General features: G+C 41.7%; 1 protein-coding gene across 11 annotated transcripts in view; it reads left to right on the top strand.

Moving 5' to 3' along the window:
* The window catches only part of tle2b (TLE family member 2, transcriptional corepressor b), an 86,863-nt gene that overhangs the window by 8,154 nt on the left and 57,444 nt on the right, over positions 1-21,265 (top strand). For 4 of the 11 annotated variants that reach the window (XM_061824951.1, XM_061824948.1, XM_061824950.1 and 1 more), the window contains exons 3-4: positions 7,721-7,818; positions 7,988-8,051. In XM_061824951.1, coding sequence (XP_061680935.1) covers positions 7,721-7,818; positions 7,988-8,051 — 162 coding nt within the window. Of the gene's footprint in view, positions 1-7,575; positions 7,870-7,987; positions 8,052-21,265 lie in introns of those variants that run through there. The other 7 variants (XM_061824946.1, XM_061824939.1, XM_061824941.1 and 4 more) reach the window with 7 other exon arrangements.

The raw sequence follows: 21,265 nt of genomic DNA, 5'->3' as shown, positions 1-21,265 counted from the left end.
GTATTCCGTGCACGACTGCAGTTCATCCTGTTTTTAGTTGAGCCAATCTTCCCCTCCAAGTGCAGCTGGAATATTCATTTCCTGTTGTTCCCTCTCATGCAAATGCGCTACCTCAAGGTCCGCAAGTGACTGCGGAGCAGACGCGTTCGAAATGCTTTCAAGGCCGCACAATTGGAAGGATGAACGAGAGTTTGAGGAAAAACGTACTTTTGGACGGCCAGCACGGCGGACCGGTGGTTAGCGTGTGCCTACTCAGCAGGTTTGAGGTTGTGGGTTTGAATCTCGACTCCACTCTGCCCATTTGGAGTTTGCATGTTACTTATTGGTACTCTATCTTTCTCCTGCACTTCAAAAACATGCATTATTGGTTATTTTAAGACTCAGAATTGTCCATCGATGTATGTGAGTCGACCAATCCAGAGTGCCACCTCCTCCCGCCCCCACTCGGCCTTTGTCAGCGAGTATAGGATCCAGCTGAACCCTGCCCCTACTAAGCACAAGCAGTAAATGGATAAATTTGAATTCAAATAGATTGCTTTAGATCTTTGTGTACTAATCCCCAGTCCCTGCTGTAGTAATAAAGATTTCTTTTATAGATGAAACGGCAAAAGGCAACATTCATTTTTTATGACTATTCAGACTACACTGCTTGGAGACTCTTGAAGAAGTGTGAAGAGTTAAGTTGTATGTGCAGCTCTGTAATTGGTTACACTGGATGTTTGTTTTGCTACGTATGTGTGTGTGCATATTTTAATGTTTTTGTGTGTGCATCTGGGCCTCAGTGTCTTATTCTTGTGTACGTGTTGTTCCTATAAAAGTGTTGATGCGTGTGTTTGTGATGTGAGGAGGGGTGCTGGTCTGTGTCATCACAATAAATGGAGTGTCAGTCTGACTTTAATTACCACACAGATTTGCTTATGGCAAGAACAAAAAAGCACACACTCCATTAATGAGGACCAAGCATTCATGAATATGTGTGTGTGCGCATAATACGAATGTGGAGTTTGGCGTTTTGTGAGTTTTATGGACATGCAAGTGTGCCAGCTGCTTTTTACTTTGAGTTTTTGTGATTCTACCATAGTTACATTATATATAGCTCTCTGCTCACTTGGTGAGATTTTTTTTCAAATAATATGGCTTAGTTTATGCATTATTTTGCAAGTATATCTGAAAATATACCATATTTTCCGCACTAAAAGGCGCACCTAAATAATTTTAATTTTCTCAAAAGCCGACAGTGCGCCTTATAATCTGGCGCAACTTATATATGGATCAATATTGAGCCTTTAGTCCAGCTCCATCTAATGGATGCATAACGTAACCTTATTCTCTACTGTAGCATCTATTGTATGCGCCTGGTAATGCGGTGCGGCTTATATATGAAAAAACGTCTTAAAATGGGCCATTCATTGAAGGTGCGCTTTATGGTGCGAAAAATATGGTAGGCATTAGCTCATTTACCTGAACTACCTTAGCTGTATAAATAACAATATAGAGTCACGAGTAGGCGTTTAACTAATGTTAGCTAGCCACTTTGGCAGTATCAAGAAACAGGTAAGTGTTTTAGCGTAACCATCTATAGCTAGCTGAATAAATGAGAATATGGAGTCATGGGTTATTGTTTTTAGTACACATGGGCAGAGATTTGGAGGTAACACCAAACTACAACTGTACACTTGTCGTTGTTTTGAAGAATTGATCACTATCTGACAAGCTGCTGCTCGTTGTGGAGTTCGCCATCACCATCTAACAGTTAAAACTTTAGCCTGAAACTCAAGAATCGACTTAAAAACTACTAAGTTAGGACGCTTGTAAGTATAGGTACCACTGTAATTAAATTTACAATATATGTGATGGCTGCTTCTCTGCCATCAAGTAAATTGAACGTGCCCCTTCTCTCTCTAGCAACTCTGTGAAAATATAGTACTGTATTCTCATCCAGCCCTAGATTGTGCAGGTGTGCCTAATGGAGTGGCCAGTATGTGTAGTGCACTAACCAAATTCTTTGCTAATTTGCAACATCCAAGGCGGAATCAAATCATCCCAAATTGCGAAAGTGAAATTTGTCAACCGCTAACGAGCGAATGCCTTTCCAGACTTGCCCAGTGTGTTAGTACATAATGCAATGTGATCCAACGTGCCTCAAAATACAGCATAACCGCCCTTTGGTCCAAAAAGGCAGCGAGCTGCAGACGTGTTCATGTGGGGCACCAACACTTGGCATTTCTCATCTATTCATGTCTTTCGCAGCTAAATATTTCATCAGCCAATGATTATTTCATGCTTTATCCGAATGTGTCTCTGCTTGTCTTGGAGACGTTCTCATGCAAAATGAAGAGCGAGGGGTAAAGAATGACAGGGTGGAAGAGGAAGATGCGTCCTTGCACAGGCATGCCCGCTAACGCCGCGTGTTGCTAGAGTGCACCAGAGGCTAAACGGCGGGAGAGTCGGAAGACGAGCAGACAGATCGAATTATTTCTCACCCAATCACTGACAGACCTGCATCTGTGCCGTACTTGAGCTTTCATTTCCAGTGGTGGTGGTGAGGGGGTGGGGGGAACAGCAGCTCATTTTATCAGAAGTTCAGTCTTACAAAAGAGAAAGTGAGGGCGACTAACAAAGACTCAGGAGATAGAGTTCAGGCAGAAAGCGAAACAAATTGTGCTGACCCGATGGATGAAAGGGCCACTTTCAAGGCTTTTGTTGACGATTGTGCACTTTTTTTTTCTTTCAATCGAAGCAAAATTCTCGTTTGGAATGAACAAAGACGGTTGACATCTTGGATGATCACAAGGCAAACTCATCACTAGGCACATCATTTGCTCATTAAACTTGCAGAATTTACTTATAACGCCTGAAACAAATTCTCAGCTTTATCCTGGAAACAGATAAAGAAATATTAATTAAAAAATGGAGATCTGATTTTGCGTCTGAACTTTTCAACTACATAACGCTGTGTCAGCCTCTCGCCAACTGTTGCAGAAATTGAATTTAAATTCCCATTCACACAGTCAGTGTGACAGGTACTGGAAGGTCATTTTCAAAACTAACCACTAAATTCGACTTCATTATTTGGAATATTTATTTTGGCAATTCGTTTTTTAAATCGGTCCATCAAAGAGTCCATTACTAGTCAGTTATGAGAACGGACCATTGACGGGTGACGTCCATGGCGGGAGGAGGGGTCATACCCCGCATGGTGACTGAGTCAAAACAGACGCCTCCCCTTGCCTACCTCCCCCTACTCTGTTGGCCAAAGATAATCCTTTCTAATTCCCAGTTTTGCTTGTGCCAGCTCATTCAAATTGTGATTGACTGCTGTCCCACATGGTGTGTCAATGTGTGTGGATGGGTGGGTGTGAAACCCCCCCCCTCCCCCATCTTTCACATCTACGTCCTAGATTAACAGGATCGGTTTTTGCATCTGATTCTCTATGACGGCTGCATCTCACTCACATAGACATGTGCCCTCACAAACATTCTGTACAAAAAAAAAAAGAAGAGGAGGCAAGAGGCTGTTTTTTCGGCCATTCGTGACAGCCTTTCGGACCCCCAACAGTCTGCGTGGCCATCTGTCACGGCGCAGGAAAGACCCGACATGCTCGCACACTCAACTTCAACAACAAATGTTTGCCGTGGCCTACATACGCCATCGACGATGCCATCTTTTGTCAATATTGCTTATGCTTTCCATCCCTTCCAGTCCCTTTTATCTAAGTTTTACTTGAGAAAATGTTGGTACTCGTTGTGCCAACTCCTGCAAATTGCCACAAATGTGTCAAGGCGAGACCGACATGAGTGGCCGTATTTACCACGCAGTTGCATGAGGCAAAAAATTTGGCTCAGCGACGACTTGTATCTCAAAAAAATCCGCGGCTCTGTGCTGTTCTGTTTAGGTGCTTGTGTCTATAACGTGTTTAAAGAGTGTGTGAGGTCAAGCTGTAGGTGTCAATTGCTAAATATCTCAATCTCGCCCAATTGCTCTGCTGAACCTATATGGGTGTGCGTATTACTCCACACAATGATTTGATGGTATCCGGTAGGTTATGTTGGCATCTTCAATTCCTGATCATTTTTGTCTTGCTACCGGTACCCCATGTGAAGCATTTCCAATCAAATTAAAAGACCTTGTGGAGTTTCCTCACAGTGTTGTGGACGTATTACTCAGTCATATTAGCAGAGTATTGCAGAGGCAGGATGGCCACGTTTGTGTTGACTACAACGAAAAAAGAAAGAGGTGGGGGAGAATATTTCTTTCGTCTGCATTCGTTCTTTGGGCGTCGTAGGGCATTCTCGCTCACTCAATCACTCTTGTCTCTCTCACGCTCTCCTCTATGAGAACGTCGGAGCAGTCTATCACTCGCTCAATCCGTCTGTCTGTCAGACGTGTCATTATCTGGCTTTTTGGCCATCACGCCCCCTCGCAATCCGCACTCTTTTTGGCGATATGAAATATGCCTGTGCACATATTTGTTCCCAGTGGGTTCATGTGCTGTATGTACAGTGCCTTGTGAAAGTATTTGGCCCCCTTGAACTTTTCAACCTTTCACTACATTTCAAGCTTCAAACATAAAGATATAAAATTACATTTTTTTTCTGTCAAGAATCAACAAGTGGGACACAATCGTGAAGTGGAATGAAATTTATTGGATATTTTCAACTTTTTTAGCAAATAAAAACCTGAAATGTGCAATGTGCGTGAAATATTATTCGGCCCCCTTGGATCAATACTTTTGTACCGGCACCTTTTGCTGCAATTACAGCTGCAAGTCGCTTGGGGTACGTCTCTATCAGTTTTGCACACCGAGAGACTGAAATTCTTGCTCATGCTTCCTTGCAAAACATCTCAAGCTCTGTGAGGTTGGATGGAGAGCGTTTGTGAACGGCAGTCTTCAGCTCTGCGCACTGATTCTCGATTTGGATTCACGTCTGGACTTTGACTTGGCCATTCTAACACCTGGATATGTTCATTTATAAGTTTCCATTGTATATTTGGCCTTATGTTTTGGATCGTTGTCCTGTTGAAAGATAAATCTCTGTCCCAATCTCAGGTCTTTTGCAGACTCCAACAGGTTTTCTTCCAGAATGGTAAATGTATTTTGCTCCATTCATCTACTGATCAATTTGAACCTTCTTCCCTGTCTCTGCTGAAGAAAAGCAGGTCCAAACCATGAGGCTGTCACCATCATGTTTGAGAGTGGGGATGGTGTGTTCAGGGTGATGACCTTTGTTGCTTTTCCGCCAAACATACTGTTTTGCATTGTGGCCAAAAACTTCGATTTTGATATCATCTGACCAGAGCACCTTCTTCCACATGTTTGGTGTGTCTCTCAGGTGGCTTGTGGCAAACTTTAAACGAGATGTTTTATGGATGTCTTTGAGAAATGGCTTTCTTCTTGCTACTCATCCATAAAGTCCGGATTTGTGCATGACTGATTGTTGTCCTCTGGACAGACTCTCCCACCTCAGCTGCAGATCTCTGCAGTTCATCCAGAGCCATCATGGCCCTCTTGGCTGCATCTCTGATCAGTCTTGTCCTTGTTCCAGGTGAAAGTTTAGAGGGCCACCTGGACAGGTCTTGGTAGACTTGCAGTGGTCTGATACTCCTTCCATTTCAATATGATTGCTTGCTCAGTGCTCCTTGAGATGTTTAAAGCTTGGGAAACATTTTTGTATCCAAATACGGCTTTAAACTACTGCACAACAGTATCTCGGACCTGCCTGGTGTGTTTCTTGGTCTTCATGATGCTCTCTACACCAAACGGAACTCTGAGACTATCACCGAGCAGGTGCATTTATACGGAGACTTGATTACACACAGGTGGATTCTATTTATCATCAGTCAACATTGGATCATTCAGAGATCCTCACTGATCGTCTGGAGTGAGTTTGCTGCACTGAAAGTCAAGGGGCCGAATAACATTGCACGCCCCACTTTTCAGGTTTTTTATGGGTTTAAAAAAGTATCAAATATCCAATAATTGTCGTTCCACTTCACAATTGTGTCCCACTTGTTGTTGATTCTTGACAAAAAAAATGTTACTTTGTATCCTTATGTTTGAAGTCTGAAATGTGGCGAAAGTTTGAAAAATTCAAGGGGGCTGAATAATTTCACAAGGCACTGTATGTGCATGTAGTGCACCCAAGTATACTGCACTCCCTTCCGAACCCCGTCAGTGTGGAGTGTTTCTCCCAGCCTTCTTCTCTCAAACAAACACAAAGTTCGTTGTACGTTGCGGCCATGTCGACCTACCCGCTCTGCCTCGTCTCAACTTCAGCTCGACTCTGCGTATTAATTAATGGGGGGGAAGCATGCACATTTCCGACCTCTGGCGTAGGACTAACTGAACTCTAATTGAATTGTGCTTGTCTGGACTAATGAAGTTCGCCACTGAAACCGCCAATCTCTTCGCTCTGGCTGCAGGCAGAGTCCTGTGAACGTATAATAAACCTTTTGCCTTGTGCCAGTGAGTTTGAATGGATTCACACTTGGTCTGAATTGTTACTTTACTTTATTTATATAGTTAAAGAGTGCAGAAATTAGTGTATTGCAAAAGCGTGGATTTATGTATATGAGCCGCAATTGTCACCTCCTTCAGATACTATGTCTGTCTTTGCCCACTTGATTTGAAATTTTAAGTGATTGGAAGTATTACAAAAAAATGTGAACTATGGCTGTGGCGCCGGAGTTTGCCACAAGAGATCATCTGGTGGAAATGGTGGTGGAGGAAAGGGTAATTTTTTTTTACTCAAATGTTTACTTATTCATCTATCAATGGCAATGACATATTATACCACTATATGGCAGAAGGTACAGTAGTGACCTAATCTGTATACTGTATGCACCTGTTGTCATTCATGGTAAGCGGACACAAAGTAAGATGTGACAATGTTGGTTGTTGGTTGGTGTATGCTTGTTATGACTTTTTGTTTGGAGGTCTTCCTTATTTAAAATATGTGCCTTGTGCTTGCATGGTTAGAAAACATTAAAAACAAAATACACCTACGCTATTGCGATCCAATACAAAAACTGCACCCCAAATTTTGCCGAGTAGTAATATATTTTACACACTATTAGTCGTAGCTTTTTTTTAAATGCACATTCCACCTTGTGAGTCTACTTCATCTCCCCATTTTGTATACGCACCTTACACACAGGACAGCGAGCTCAGGGGGGGGGGGGAAATGAAAAAGACCCGTTTTAGATGAGTAAATCTTGAATACATCGAATATGGATGTAATTTCACTTGATGTGAAACGGCATCTAAAATATCCTCAGTTGTTTCTCTGCGATGAAGACAAATGTGGAGGACGGGGGCTGGCTCCCCCGAGAGGCGCTTTGTTCCGTTGGTCCTTGTTTAGCTTTTAGCAGGTGCCTTGATTTCCCTGCAAGTTATTCTAATGACGTTTCCTCCCGTCGCAGCTCTTTGTAGGCTAGAATACATTAGCGTGCCGCCAAGAAAGTGGGGAGGATGCTAATGTGGAAGAGAGGGAGAGGAAAGAGGAGGGAAGGAGGAAGAGTCATTAGCGGAGGACACAGCTTTATGATGTGTGGGAAGAGGAAGTGACCTTTTCTCACTTTCATCTTTGCACACACACACACACACACACACACACACACATGCACTTACTTTGTTTCCTCACAGAGTCACACACATACACAGCTGAGCGTCTGTCTTTCATCCCGCCTTCACATGTGTCCTTTTCTCCCCCCGTGAAGGTCCCCTTGCAACCTGGCCAGTCTTTCAAGTTCACCGTCCTGGAAACTCTGGACCGCATCAAGGAGGAATTCCAGTTCCTCCAGGCCCAGTATCACAGGTACAGCGTCATGTGTACTGTAGTAAACATAACGATGAATACATCTGTCAGGTATAGACAATGACTCACTGAAGATATGTTGTCCTCTTTCTCACTTTCTTTGTATCATATTCTTTGTCATGTAATGTCTTTGTTGTAATGTTTAATACATTAATTTTTCATTTTCCAGCCTCAAGCTCGAGTGTGAGAAGCTGGCCAGTGAGAAGACTGAGATGCAGCGGCACTACATCATGGTGAGTCGACTTACGGTTTTCAAGAAAAACCTTGTTAGTTAGTCTCGCTTGTTTGTCGAGATCGTACCGATCAATCTTCTCTTTTTTTTTAAAAAAAAAAAAAACAGAGAATCAGTATTTATGCCTTCAGGGCTCCCCATACAGCTGTGGAGTGGTGAATTTACCTTTGGGCTACTCTTCTTTCAAATCAAAAGTAGTAAATGTGTCTGTTAGTGGAAATAGACATTGCATGAAGTCAATGTTTGATTTCCCTGACTTTGATCATTTTGAGGTCATTTTAAAGTTTGTGAAGCATTTTTATCTCGACTGAAGTTTGAACTATCGCACTAGCATCAATGCTAATATCTAATCACGTGATTCCCAACCAGTGTGCTGTGAGAGATAATCAGGCATATTTGGGAAATGATCCAATTGCAGCTATCCATACATCCATTATCTTTGTCGCTTATCCTCATGAGGGTCGCGGGGAGTGCTAGAGCCTATCCCAGCTGTCAACAGGCAGGAGGCGGGGTACACTGAATTGGTTGCCAGCCAATCACAGGGCACATTGAGACAAACAGATGCACTCACAATCACACCTAGGGGCAATTTAGAGTGTCCAACGAATGTTCCATGTTTTTGGGGTGTGGGAGGAAACCAGAGTGCCCAGAGGAAACCCATGCAGACATGGGGAGAACATGCAAACTCCACACAGGTGGGTCCGGGATTGAACACGGGACCCCAGAAGTATGAGGCCAATGCTTTGCAAGTTGATTCACCGTGCCGCCCCAATTACACCTAATTAATCTAAAAAGAATTGCTTTACTGCAAATTTATCTGTTACTCTATCTATGCTAGTTATATATAGTGTCAGACAGAACAATTAAATGTGCTTCCACTAAATGGCAGAAAGTCCAATAAAATGTGTATCCACCAATTGCCATTCATACAACACAACAATAGCTGAGTGTTCAAATAAATAGGTCCCGATTGCATCATTACGGTGTATATACTTTTTGTCTTTTTTTTTGTTAGTTTTCCTGGAGAATTCTCTGTAAGATAGGTGCCTTGGATTAGGAAACACTGACTTTATCAATGTAGCGGGTGCATGGGTAACAGCTGAGAAGGTGATCAAGGGTTGCCGTGGTGAAAGATTCTGCGCTTGCTTTATCTCCTATGCAACTCTCAAAATGTACTTTTCAAAATTCTCAAATATATTTTCCCACTTCCCCCTGAAGTCATCCCCCCCCCTGCCGCTCCTCCCCCCCAGTCTTTCAGCCTGAGCTCCTCTTTGTCGGTGTCTATGTGCAACTAAAGGCTCACATGTATTGTAAGGCTTTGTCTGTGGTACAAAATCCACACAGAGCCGAGCAGAATTTGATATGCACCGTCTACAAAGCTGCTTGCCTTTCGTAAACCTGGGAGGGCAAGCCAGATCAGGACTTTAAGCTGGATAGATGCGCAGATGGGAAGGCATGAATTTAAGAATAGAAGAATCAGGCGCGAGAGATGGTGTGATACATTTACAAGTAGACACAATATAACACAAACACACAATAACTGGCAACGAAATCCATCCAGTTTTGACAGCCATTGTCCTCATCAGTATCATCTTTATTTGCCATGTATGTCAAAAACACACAAAGAATTGGTCTCCGGTAGTTGAAGCCATCCGTTCTTGTTTGACAACAGACAGGGAATACTTATTTTTGAGATATCAAAGCATAAAAGAAACAGCACAGAGAGTCACTGAGTAATGGAAGTTTACCATAATGTGGTAATACCGACGCTATTTGGTGAGTGGTAGCTAACAAAAACTAAATGAGCAAAATGGCACAAACAATCAATTTAGCCATTGATTTTATCCATTTTTACTTCATTAGGATTCTGCATGCCACGGGAATATTTGTGCACAATATACCATAATTCACGGGCTTCAGAGCGCTTCTTGTTGTAAGAGTACATTTGTGAAGGAAATACCATTTGGTTCATAGATATGCCGCAGTTGTGTAAAAGCCGAAAATGCCCACATTGAAACCCACATTCAAACATGAGATATTTAGAAAGACTGTACAAAGAAAGAGTTTGATGCTAGAGCAGTGTTAGTGTGGCGCTAATGCAAATGCTAACACTAACAGGTCCGGGTAAAATAAAATTTACCGGTAAATATCACTGAGACACGCCAGTAACACAGCAGCAACACGGCTACCACAGTGCTAAAGCAGCGCTAACAGGGCCAGTAAAGTCACTTCCTCGGCACATGTATTCCACCGGTGTCATTTTTGCCTTTTCCGCTCGAGTGCCCCCTTGTGGCCGTTAGAAAAAAATGCACGAATTAGCCACATCTCCGCATAAACTGCAGGGTTGAAAGCGTGTGAAAAAAGTTGGGGCTTGTAGGCCGGAAATGACGGTATGTGTCATGTTATAACCACTTTAGAATCCACAGTTTTCCCCCATCTATATGACACTAGTACACATGATGGCATGGCATACACTTCAGGTGTGCACTGGACAGCTAGCGTGGTGCTATGCTTCTCAGGCAGCGTTCATGAAAGACGGTCAGCGTGAGCAGGATGAGGCAGGGGACATTGACGCTCAAAGGCAAAGATAACTCGCTCTGTGTCAGACTGGAGGAGAAAAAAAAATGAGAATTGTGGATCGATGGGTAAAATGAAAAGCAGGGACTGATGAGGGTGGGAAAGAGGATGGGTGGGTGAGGGGGAGAAAAATGAAAAGGGGGGAAAAAAAGATTATAATGTGGTGGTGGGAAGAAATGGGGAAAGATAGCAACGGTGATGCAGGGTGTAAGAGCAAAGTGTGTACGATCGGGTGTGCGTGTGTGTGTGTGTATCGAGGCATAGACACATAAATAATGTGAAGCAACAACGGACTGGCTATGCCCACGGAGGAGATAACCCAGAAGGCTATATTTAGTTTGTTAGGCCTGTCATCCACACTGAGCCCCATTTGCATCCGGGGTGTGTGTGTGTTTGTGTGTGTAAGGGGGTGTAAGGTTAGGTTATTATAATTCTTTTTTTTCCTGCTCTGTTCACCGTCATTACTATTCATCAGTTTTAGGATCTCTAAATATCAGGCCGAGGCGCAACAAGCAGGATGACATCAGGCATTTTTATCAATGGTGATGTGAACATCAGCCGTTGTTTGCACATCACTAAATTTTACTGCTCAAATGGCATCAGTAATGTCTTTGTTTGATGCGAAATACTAAATACTTCTAAGATTTTGTCGTCTGTGGCTGATTTGTCGTCTTGCAAACAGCTCTCAAATAAACTGTTGCTGGAGGGAAAGATAAACTCTTGTGAGGTGTGGATTTTCCTCAATGGCAAATTATGTCTACGAGTGAGAAAGGCTGTCAAGGTGTTCAAAAAGAAATAAATATCATAAACAACACTGCAGTTATTTGTGCACCCGGCATGTAAATAAGATGTTCTGGAAAGACAGCTTTATTTATTCATATAGTCCGATGCGATGCGACTCCGTGAAAGCAAAAATGAAATTTAAAAAAGGTGAGGTGGTGTGCCAAACTTATCCTGCTATTCTGTTTCTGTGTGTGTGTGTGCGTGTGTGCCCACAGAACAAAGCTTTTATTTGGAACTAAAGTCTCTTTGACGCGGAACCCAGCGAATGAGCAATACTGTCACAACTGTGAAATACTTGTCAGACCGCATCATTGCTTTCAACGCAACAAGGTGGAAGAAGAGAGAAACTTTGGATTGATCTTTGTGCACTTTTTCTTGAAACGCCTACAATATGAAAATACTTCCAAAAATAAATGTTCCATGCTTATTTTGCCGGAGACATTTTCATCTCTGTTGAACCCACTCATGATCCCGTGTGTCATTAAATCATCAGCGACTGGTCACCGCATCCTCAAAATCATTTATTCCTCATTTGGTATTATAGCTTTGATTGTGCTTTAAAGTGAGCATAAGATAGGCATGACACAAAAATTACGCCTTTTTGTTCGCGAAATAAAAATTACATAGTTTTTATGTACTCAATAAATTGTTGTTGTGGTGAGCCGAACAGAGAGTTGAACAGCTTTGCCGTTAGCTGCTAGTGGGCTCGTGGAACACCGGCGGACCGGTGCTCTGTCTTAATACTCCACAGCCTTGCTCATGCACGGCGCATAGATTCACACAGCACAGACCCTAAAATGAAAGCTGTTACTGTTTGGTTGGTCGCTAACTAACGAACTAGTCCGCAAGCTAATGATCTGGCGCTCCACCACCAAGGTCCTTTAAAATTTCAGCGCCTTGTTCCGAATTTGTTTTGTGTTATTTGCCTATTAACATACACACACAAAATTAGGATCAGCACAGCGGCAAAGGTTATTCAAACAGTAGCTGACTAGCTCAAATGTATGTTTGACTGATAGGTGAAGGGCTCATCTTCCGCCGTATGTGCATTTAAATGTGCACTTACAGTGCATTATTTTGAAAGAAAATATTCTGTAACCTATTTGTACTTGAGACAAATTTTGTAGTTAAGTTTAAACTATTCATACAAGCAGTAATATTACACATTTGTTCGTCTAGGTTTGCGGGATGGCACCGTGACCCGCTGAAAAGTGTGTGGCTTTGCTTCTTGTGTATGTACAGTAGATGATAGTCAGAGCCATGTTTGTTTCTTGCCAGTATGTCGTATCAATTAACACAAACTCACATAGGCGTCAAGGCGCTTACGTCAAACTTAGTGAGAGTCACTACTGTTTGTGGCATTGATAATTGTCACATTTCACCACTGCCTTTGAACTCCTCCATATGTGTTGTTGTCTGTAAGTAAAGATCTGTTGTGGCGAATGACAGGGTGTGCTCACATTTGCTTACATTTGGTCTGAGAATCCCCCTTGGTAGTGGTGTGTCGTTAAATAGTTTTCCTGCTTGACAAAGTCCATCTATCCATCCATTTTCTGTACTGCTTATCCTCACTAGTTGCTTAATTGAACTCTGAACTGTTCGCCCGCCAACTGCAAGCTTGGCAAAGTAGCTCTTTAAATTCAATTCATGCATACTCTGCCCAAAACCAGCACATGGATGCCTGTGGTTCTTGTCCTAAGAACCTTTTGCAGATTTACAATCAAACATGTTTTTATTCTGTGTTTTTTTGACCTTCAAACACCCTCAAGAAGTTTGTAGAATTTCTTCTTCTCTCCTGCCTTGTTGTACTCTCTATGAGGCAGTGAAATGAATTCTTGGCGTATTTAGGTGGTGCTAGAAACTATTCCCATTGCTTCACTTTTCCCACATTTTGTTTTTTTTCATTCCGTATTCCAAAATGGATTAGTTTTCCTCAAAATTTGCACACAGTATTTTTTGTTTTTTGTCTTTGTTGTTGTTGAGATTTTTCAGAATTTATTAAAAATAAAATGAGACTACAATTATTGCTCAAGGTGTGTGAACATCTTAAGTCTTTTTCAAATATGATGACACAAGATGGGGACACCTGTCTTTGGACACTTTAATTTATGCAGAGTAAATATGAGGCAGTACAGCCACATCGTTACTCTGTCAGTCGGTTAACTTGGAAAAAATAAAGAATATGCAGAGTATCTTAAAACCACATGACATCTTACAGTGCAGAATTATATTAGGCACTCCCTACATGGTTTATGCGTGTGTGGGAGACAAGCAAAGACTCTGCAGGGGTCCGCTGTTATTAATTAGCCGTGCCTGAGGGGCAAAATATTGTTTCATCAAAATTCAGAATGGAAATTATTGGCCAGATTCAACCAAGTCGCCTTTGCTTGTGTTGAAGATGACAAAGAACAGGAACGTTATCTAACTAGCACCAAAAAAAAAACCAGTTGGCATAAAAGTGGTGTTATTGTGTCCTTGGTTTGCTTTGAATCTTAACATGTGATGAATAAACTCTTAAAAAACTGAAATACATCAAATGTGAGTTTAGTCTTGTAGTCGCACTGGTAATCTTCCAGTAGTTGACCAGGTCAGGTGAAGTAATCTCCTGGTTGTGTTGCATGTATTACCGCATAGCTCCTCATTCTCAGATACAGAATGAAAAGCTGTGTTCAACATTTCAGCAGGTTTTTTTCTCTCCAGCTTCATCCAAATGGGCAAAAGCAAAAGGATGAAGGAACTTTGGCAGAGGCGGAATAAAGGAGGAAAAGATAACAGTGGTGGCGGTGGTGTATGAGACAATAAAAGGATTGAGCATGACAGCTGGGAATAAAAAATAGTGAGGGCACGGGGGCTTTCTTGGCAAGAGCAGAAAAAGGTGGCGGACGCGCCACGACGCCTTTCATCTTGTTAGCCTTAGCATCTGTGAACTTTTCTCCTGGGAGTTGTGTGTGGAGTCTTTGTAACAGGGCTGCAGCTATCAAATGTCTTTAGAATAGATTCTTCTACAAGTAACCAGATAAAAATGGATTTTTTGCACTATTAAGCAACAAAATGTGCATGTGTACTCTAATTAGGATGTCCTGATCTGATTTTTTCCATTTACGATATGATACCGATATTGCAGCCTTGAGTTTTGACTGATACCAACATCGCAGTCTGATCCATTTTTCAGCAATTCTAATTTTGCATTTAAATATCCTGTCGTATGTAATGTAAAAATAGGCTTGTTCAAGTGGGATTTGTCAGAGAGCACTAATCAGCAGCAGTAGGTGTAAGAAAAACTGAATCATTTATTCATATTCATAAAGAGACTGCTGTGCACATCTTGACCTATGAGGGGCGATCAGATACTCAATTGCAGTAACAAAGTGGGTTAATCAGCATTTGTGTACCAATAATTATTTTGAGAATGAGTTCAATACTAATTTTTGTTAACTTCTCAATGGTGTTTTTCACTCATTTTGTGATAGCATTATGCTGGCACTTCTGTACGACAAAAACAAAGAAACAAACGAAGTCTGTGATCTATTTGAACATTCAAGAAGTGTAATTCCTTTTCACACGTTTATTTTTACAGTGAACTTCAACTGGAGTGTCAACAGTCACTCTTATTCCTTGCTACGACAATAGCACATTAGAAACCTGTTGTTGTGATCATGTGGTCTCTGTATGGTGCCAGGGGGCTGTTGGATAGAAGTGCTGGAGGAGAGCATAAAATGGACTGCTTGTATAAGAGTGGTAAATTGGAGAGTTCAGATCCAGTGCGATCCGATCCTTGTTTTTTCTTTTGCTGACATTGGACCAATAAGGTGTAATGTCTGTAACTTTGATTGTGTGTGTGTGTGTGTGTGTGTGTGTGTGTGCGTGCGTGTTTGTGACTGTAAAAAGTGGAGCTTGGCCTGGTGAGTGATGGAGGAGTTGGTGAATGAGAATGTAGAGTTAGCTGTGAGCTCATTTAGCGGCTGCCTGTTAACTAGCTAATCTTTAACTGGTCGTTTGGAGTGCCTGGTGGTCACTTATAGCTATAGGAGCTCATGTATGAATGTCCTTAGTATGTATTATTTTGTTAATGTTTGGAAAATATAGTGATTGATTGAATGGACACCGGCAGTTGTCTATCCTTGAGTGTTTGTGGGGGCATTAAGATCTGTTCTAACTAGCAGTGGTAAGCTATACAGTATTAGCTTCCATCAATGTCCACCTAAATGTGGTGTTGTGGTATTTAAGTTCTACTTTGCAGTCGACGCATTGCACTTCAATTTTCTATTTTAGTCTGAAATGATTCCAAACTTTGTTTTTTATGCGCGGCTTCATCTTATTTCTACACATAGTGTAATTGTTTTAGCTCTATTAGAGATATTGATGTGTGCTAAGAGGATCTTTTTTCTTGTTTTGAGACATTTTGTTTATAATATAACCGAGGTTTCATTACTTAACAAAATCATTCTCACTCTTATCGTTGTCTACCACAGTTGAAACACGCCTCATTTGACTCGGTTTTAAAAGAGAGATTCAGTACTTTCCAAAAGTTGAAGGTCACATTAGCGCAGACCTCTATCAAGGCTAACTGTGAACTAAAGTGGAGGAAAAAAAAAGATGAACAGTGTGGGTTTTTTTTTTTTTTATTTTTTACCAATATTTGACAATTACAAGGCTACATTCTGGTTAATTGATAGTGAGAAATTGAGTTAAAGAGCCTGACTTACTTAAGGTTAGCACAAAGAAAAGGGCCACAAACTTAATTGCTCACCCAAACAAATACAAAATGAGAGGCGCTGAGGAGAATAGATCTTTCCGCCTGCATAAAATTTAAATGCCAGAAAGAGGGGAGAAAAATAGCTTCTATTCAGCGGTGCAGTTTTTGGAGCTTTTGAATGATCAAAGCGCAGACTTGGAACAAGTCACCAATAGAAAAACACCTTTTCAACTCTGAATTTCCTTGCATCAGGGTCATCCAGACCTGACCTCTTCCAGACCAGTTTTTTGAGATTTAAATGCAATATTTCTTAGGATGGGCAACTCGGGACCAAACAAAACATGACTTTTATGTCATTCAGTCAGGCCCAAAGTGTGCAAATAAAATCCTTCATCCAGGTAATGATTTTTTTTGTTTGATAACCCATCTTCCACCATCTTTTTTTTTTGGGATGAAGTTGCTGAATTTTTGGGTCTTTTCCAAGGGTTGTACCAGAACAAACTCATCCAACAGTATTCACCTCACCACCACCAGATTCCAAACCGGTGCATCCGACAGATGCCTGAAACTTTTTTGTATCATTTCTGAGCTTTTGTTATTCGACGTGGGCACATCTTTGGCGGGATGGCTGGTCGTCGTGCCATGAAACGCGAAACTCTCATAACTCGTCACCCCAAGCGGCGATCATGACCAAATGCGGCTGTTCATGAAAAAAAGTCTCACACGTACCAAACATCACATTGCATTATGTGTCACTGTTAAATAACACACATTAGGGGATCAGATGGAATGGATGATTGGGTTCTCGCTAGAACATACTTCTTAAAAGAAAATTTGTCTGTCGGAAACTATTGACTCAGAGATGCTCTCAAACCTACATTTTATAAAACATCTTGGGCAGTTGTTCTTCAGAACTGAATGGGTTTCCTTGGAACAAATATTCCTAAAAATATTTCCTCCCTTCAAACAAAAAAAAAAATGTATGATCATACGAAGGAGGATATTGTAAAAACCCTTCCTAACAGTTGGGATGAGAATTGTGGGGAAGGATTGCTGTTGCCATCCAGGGCTGGGTCTTTGGGTTCTCAGGATTTAAAGAAGGCCAGATGCAGGGGAGGGATTGATTTTTTAAGAGCCTTAAAACAGTCTGAGGAGTCTCAAAACAAGACGGGAAAAAAAGGATTAAAAAAAAAAATGAACCGGACTCGGAGCCCTTAAAATTCACACGTACCTCCGTGTACTGGTTGTGTTGACGTTGACTCTGATGAAACTCTCTGCAAGAGGTGCTGATGGACTCGCAGCTTGCTAACCTGACCTCTTAGTGCACTTTTGAAAAACCCCTCTAATAAATAATTTAACATATTGTCAGTGACCGTGTGTGTGAGTGAGTGGGTGGCGAGATGACTGAAACGGTCTCACCCAAGAGACCCCAAAGAACAATACCTTTGTGAAGGCTTTTTACAAAAAACACGCTTGCCCACACACCAACACACACATGGGTGAAGTCGCATTCCCGCGTGTATAAACGCCACTCCCACACATTGTTTTATGAAGCCACAAACACGCACAGTGGTATACACACACATCAACGTCCCCTTTAGATTCACCACCTTAGCACTTTAAACCCACCCTTATAGTGTGGGCTTTCACTGCAGAATATATTAAAGTGAGTAATTCAAATAAACAGTTGTCTCAATGCTCTGAGTGTGTGTAACTGCTGGGTGGTGATAAATGAACAAAGGTTCTCTTGAGATTGCAACAGCAAGAGATAATATTGGTCATGATCAGAAAAACACTACTGGTGAGATATGTTAAAGAAAACTGAACATCTAATGAACTGACCAAAGGGTGTAGCTTCTACGAAAAGTAATCACAAACCCGTCTTCAGAGCCACAAGAAGGGGAGAAAAGTCCACGACTGATAGGGGCCCTTGAAATTTCTACTTCAAATTCACAATATTATCGATTATATTTTCTTTTGCAGTTTTGCAGTCTTGGCTAATTTGATCCTCTATCTCTCCATAATAGCTCCATTCTTATTGCTGGTGCTAGTACTGCAGCCATTCCGTCTCTCGTTCGCTCAAAACCCAGAAATATATTTTGAGTGTGAGTGAGAGCTTTTGTGCATTTTGAAGTGTAATCCAAGACGTTGCGTTGGTGTTTCAAATTTTGAGTTGCGGCAAAACCTGTCGCCACACTTTTGGGTTCCACAGCATCGTTGGGTGTTGGGCAAATCTTAACCGGTCACTCCAGGACCTGTTTAGACCTAAAAACATAGTCCACAAACTCTTCATGTGTTGTGGTGCTCTAACATAGGACTTTAACCCATTTGTGTATATCTCAACTCATCATTGCCCACTCAATTAAACAAGAATGCCACTAATCCATACCAGCCTCCCCAAAAACCAACAAATATGATGTCTTTTTAATAAGAAATCTATCTCTAATATCTTACAAGAAGTATTGTAGCTCTGTTATGGACTGCATTTTGAGCTTTAATTGCGACAGAGAAGCAGGAAGAACAAACACATACAAAGACACGCCTTTTTGTGTAATCTGTGGCTGGCCTGTTATTGTCGTTCCTGCTTAATGATGTGAGCTGTTTGGTTTCTTGACCGTCTCTTATATATACACATACACGCACACGCATACGTACTTTCTTCCCCACACACTTGCTGTGTCCAATCTACATATACATACATTGTGGTGCACTTAAGCAGTGCAGAGTGCAGCAACTCACCACAGGGATTATATAATGGGACCTGCAGGGGGGATGGTGGCTGTTAAGTGAGGATAAACCTTTAAAAAAAAAAAAGACAATGAAATAGTGTGGCACTGTGATCTCAGCTACAGTATAATTAGTATTACAGAGCCTCCTCCTACCCACTGGCGCACTAACATTGCAACGCTAGGTTCTTTTCAGAAGGTAAACCGACTTCATGTTCATGTTTGGTTCTTTACAATAAATAGTAGATTCAGTAAATTTACCAATTTACTGAATTTCATTGATACTGTAATTATGGGTATTGAGTAGTAACACTAACCATTCAAACACTTTGCAATTCATTGTCATGTACTCAGATGCTCAAGGTAATGAACAAATGTATTAATTTACTCTTCTCCCCTCTCAGTAAATATTTCAGGATAAAACTATTTGCGACTTCAGTTTTGCCTTGATTTAATTTTCTCGAGCACATCCCAGTAACTTCTCTGACACTGGCTGTGGAATGCGCTGCCATGAATAGAATTTTTAATTAAACAGTCTCAAGGGAACAGAAATGAGCTGAACATCTTTCTTTTTCAGTCCCTGGGCTCTCACATGTGCACGTCTGTCAAAGCTTCTTGAATGTTGCAGCCACAATCCAAACAATGCCTGGCTCTGCCTTGAGCTGAACGCTGCAGCATTGCCCTTATATAAACACGACTATGCATTTCTTTGCATATTGTTATACGCTGTTTGTACACAGTAGGAGGTTCTTCCTCAAAATTCTGAGTTCAAATGCAAGAGACTTTCTTTGTCTTCTTGGAAAAATCATTTGCAGGCTGTAAAGTACACGCCAAAGCTGGGTACAGTATTGGCACATGGACCAATATATCAACTTCAGTCAATCGGAGGGCACCTACAAACAAGCATTCACAAGACGTTCCCACCAAGGGACAAGTTAGTCTACAGTGAACATGACCTGCACATTTTTGGAATGTGGGAGGGAGCCAGACTACCTGACTCACCATGGATCTGCTTCATTGTTGCCCCCACTTGTCCTGATATAAGAGGCCAAAAACGGCAAACTGTGAAAATATATTCCCTAATCTGCACCTTTATACAGATAAGAACAACATTATTACAGAATTGGTACATCCTTGGCCCATGTGCTACCTTGTGGAAACGGGTTAGTCATTTTTGTGTAATCCTGCTAACCCACCAAGCAACCAACCAATCAACCAATCCAATCACTAATGTAACAACCAACCAACCCCCTAACAAACCCATCGGCCCACCAAACAACCAACACACCGACCCACCGAAATGCCAGCCCACCAAACCAATTGATAAATGAAATATTGCACTGGAAATGCTAAAAATGTAATGAGGATAAGCGGCAAAAAAAATGGATGGATGGATGGATGCTACTCTCAAAAATACTCCAGTTCAACTGTGTTTGACCCTGTTTTGTCAAAAAGAAGCATACCTGACAAGACGGCCTGAGTGAGAGTTGAGCGCTGCGTGATAACAGCAGGGAAGAGGCCGACGGAGTAGATGGAGAGAGAATTAATAAGCATAGACAGACAGGAATTGAGTTAAAGAGAGGTGGCGGTAACGATGGCAAGGTGAAGGAGAGGCTGATGAAAGATGGTGTGAGGGTGAGACAGACTTTACAAAGCGAGACGTCACATGCCTTTTTATGTTGACGCGACAAGGGGGGGAGGGCTTTAATAGCTTTGAGTTGTCAGGTGTGATGTGCGAGGTGTCTGCTTCCATATGTGAAAGGGAGAGATTCTGAGATGGTTTGCATGGGGTTTGTGAGAGAGAGGGAGAGAGAGAGAGAGAGAGAGAGTGAGAGAGAGAGAGCGCTACGGTAAGTATGCAACAAACACTCGACAAGGATAAGAGGGACCACATTCAAAGCTAGAGAAAGAAATAAAAGCTTGACAGAAAACTAAAATGCCTGGACTAAAAGGCTGAAACACAAGAGTCGTGTATGGAAAAACGAGAGTGATTGGGGGAAAGATGGGGGGGGAGTTAAAGGATAATTGGCATGAGGGAGAATGTAAGGAAATGGAGATGGTAAAAAGAAGAGCAGCACGGATCTCAACTCACTCACGTTTGGACCAAAGTTAGTTGTTTGACAGCCACGTTATCCCATTTTGTCCCAGAATCACAATCATATAGGACAAATAAATGTAGGACAAAGTGTAACCATGCATGGGTTCCAGCTCCCCTCATGTCTGACTGGAACACGGAGAGTAAAATATAATAAATCTATGCGCCCCTCTTACAAATGCCAGGCTTTTGTGACATAACAAATTGAGACAAGAGAAACTATTTTAAAACATTTTCCACAATTATGACCTAGAACCTTCCCACCTTCATTGGGGGAAAAAACGAGGAGAACTAAAAATAAACAACTGACATAATGTGGGGCAGCACTGTGGACCATC

The sequence above is a fragment of the Syngnathoides biaculeatus genome, chromosome 7, assembly GCF_019802595.1.
Source record: "Syngnathoides biaculeatus isolate LvHL_M chromosome 7, ASM1980259v1, whole genome shotgun sequence".
NCBI lineage: Eukaryota > Metazoa > Chordata > Actinopteri > Syngnathiformes > Syngnathidae > Syngnathoides > Syngnathoides biaculeatus.
Note: the sequence above shows the minus strand (reverse complement) of the source record. Positions and strands in the feature narration are given on the sequence as shown.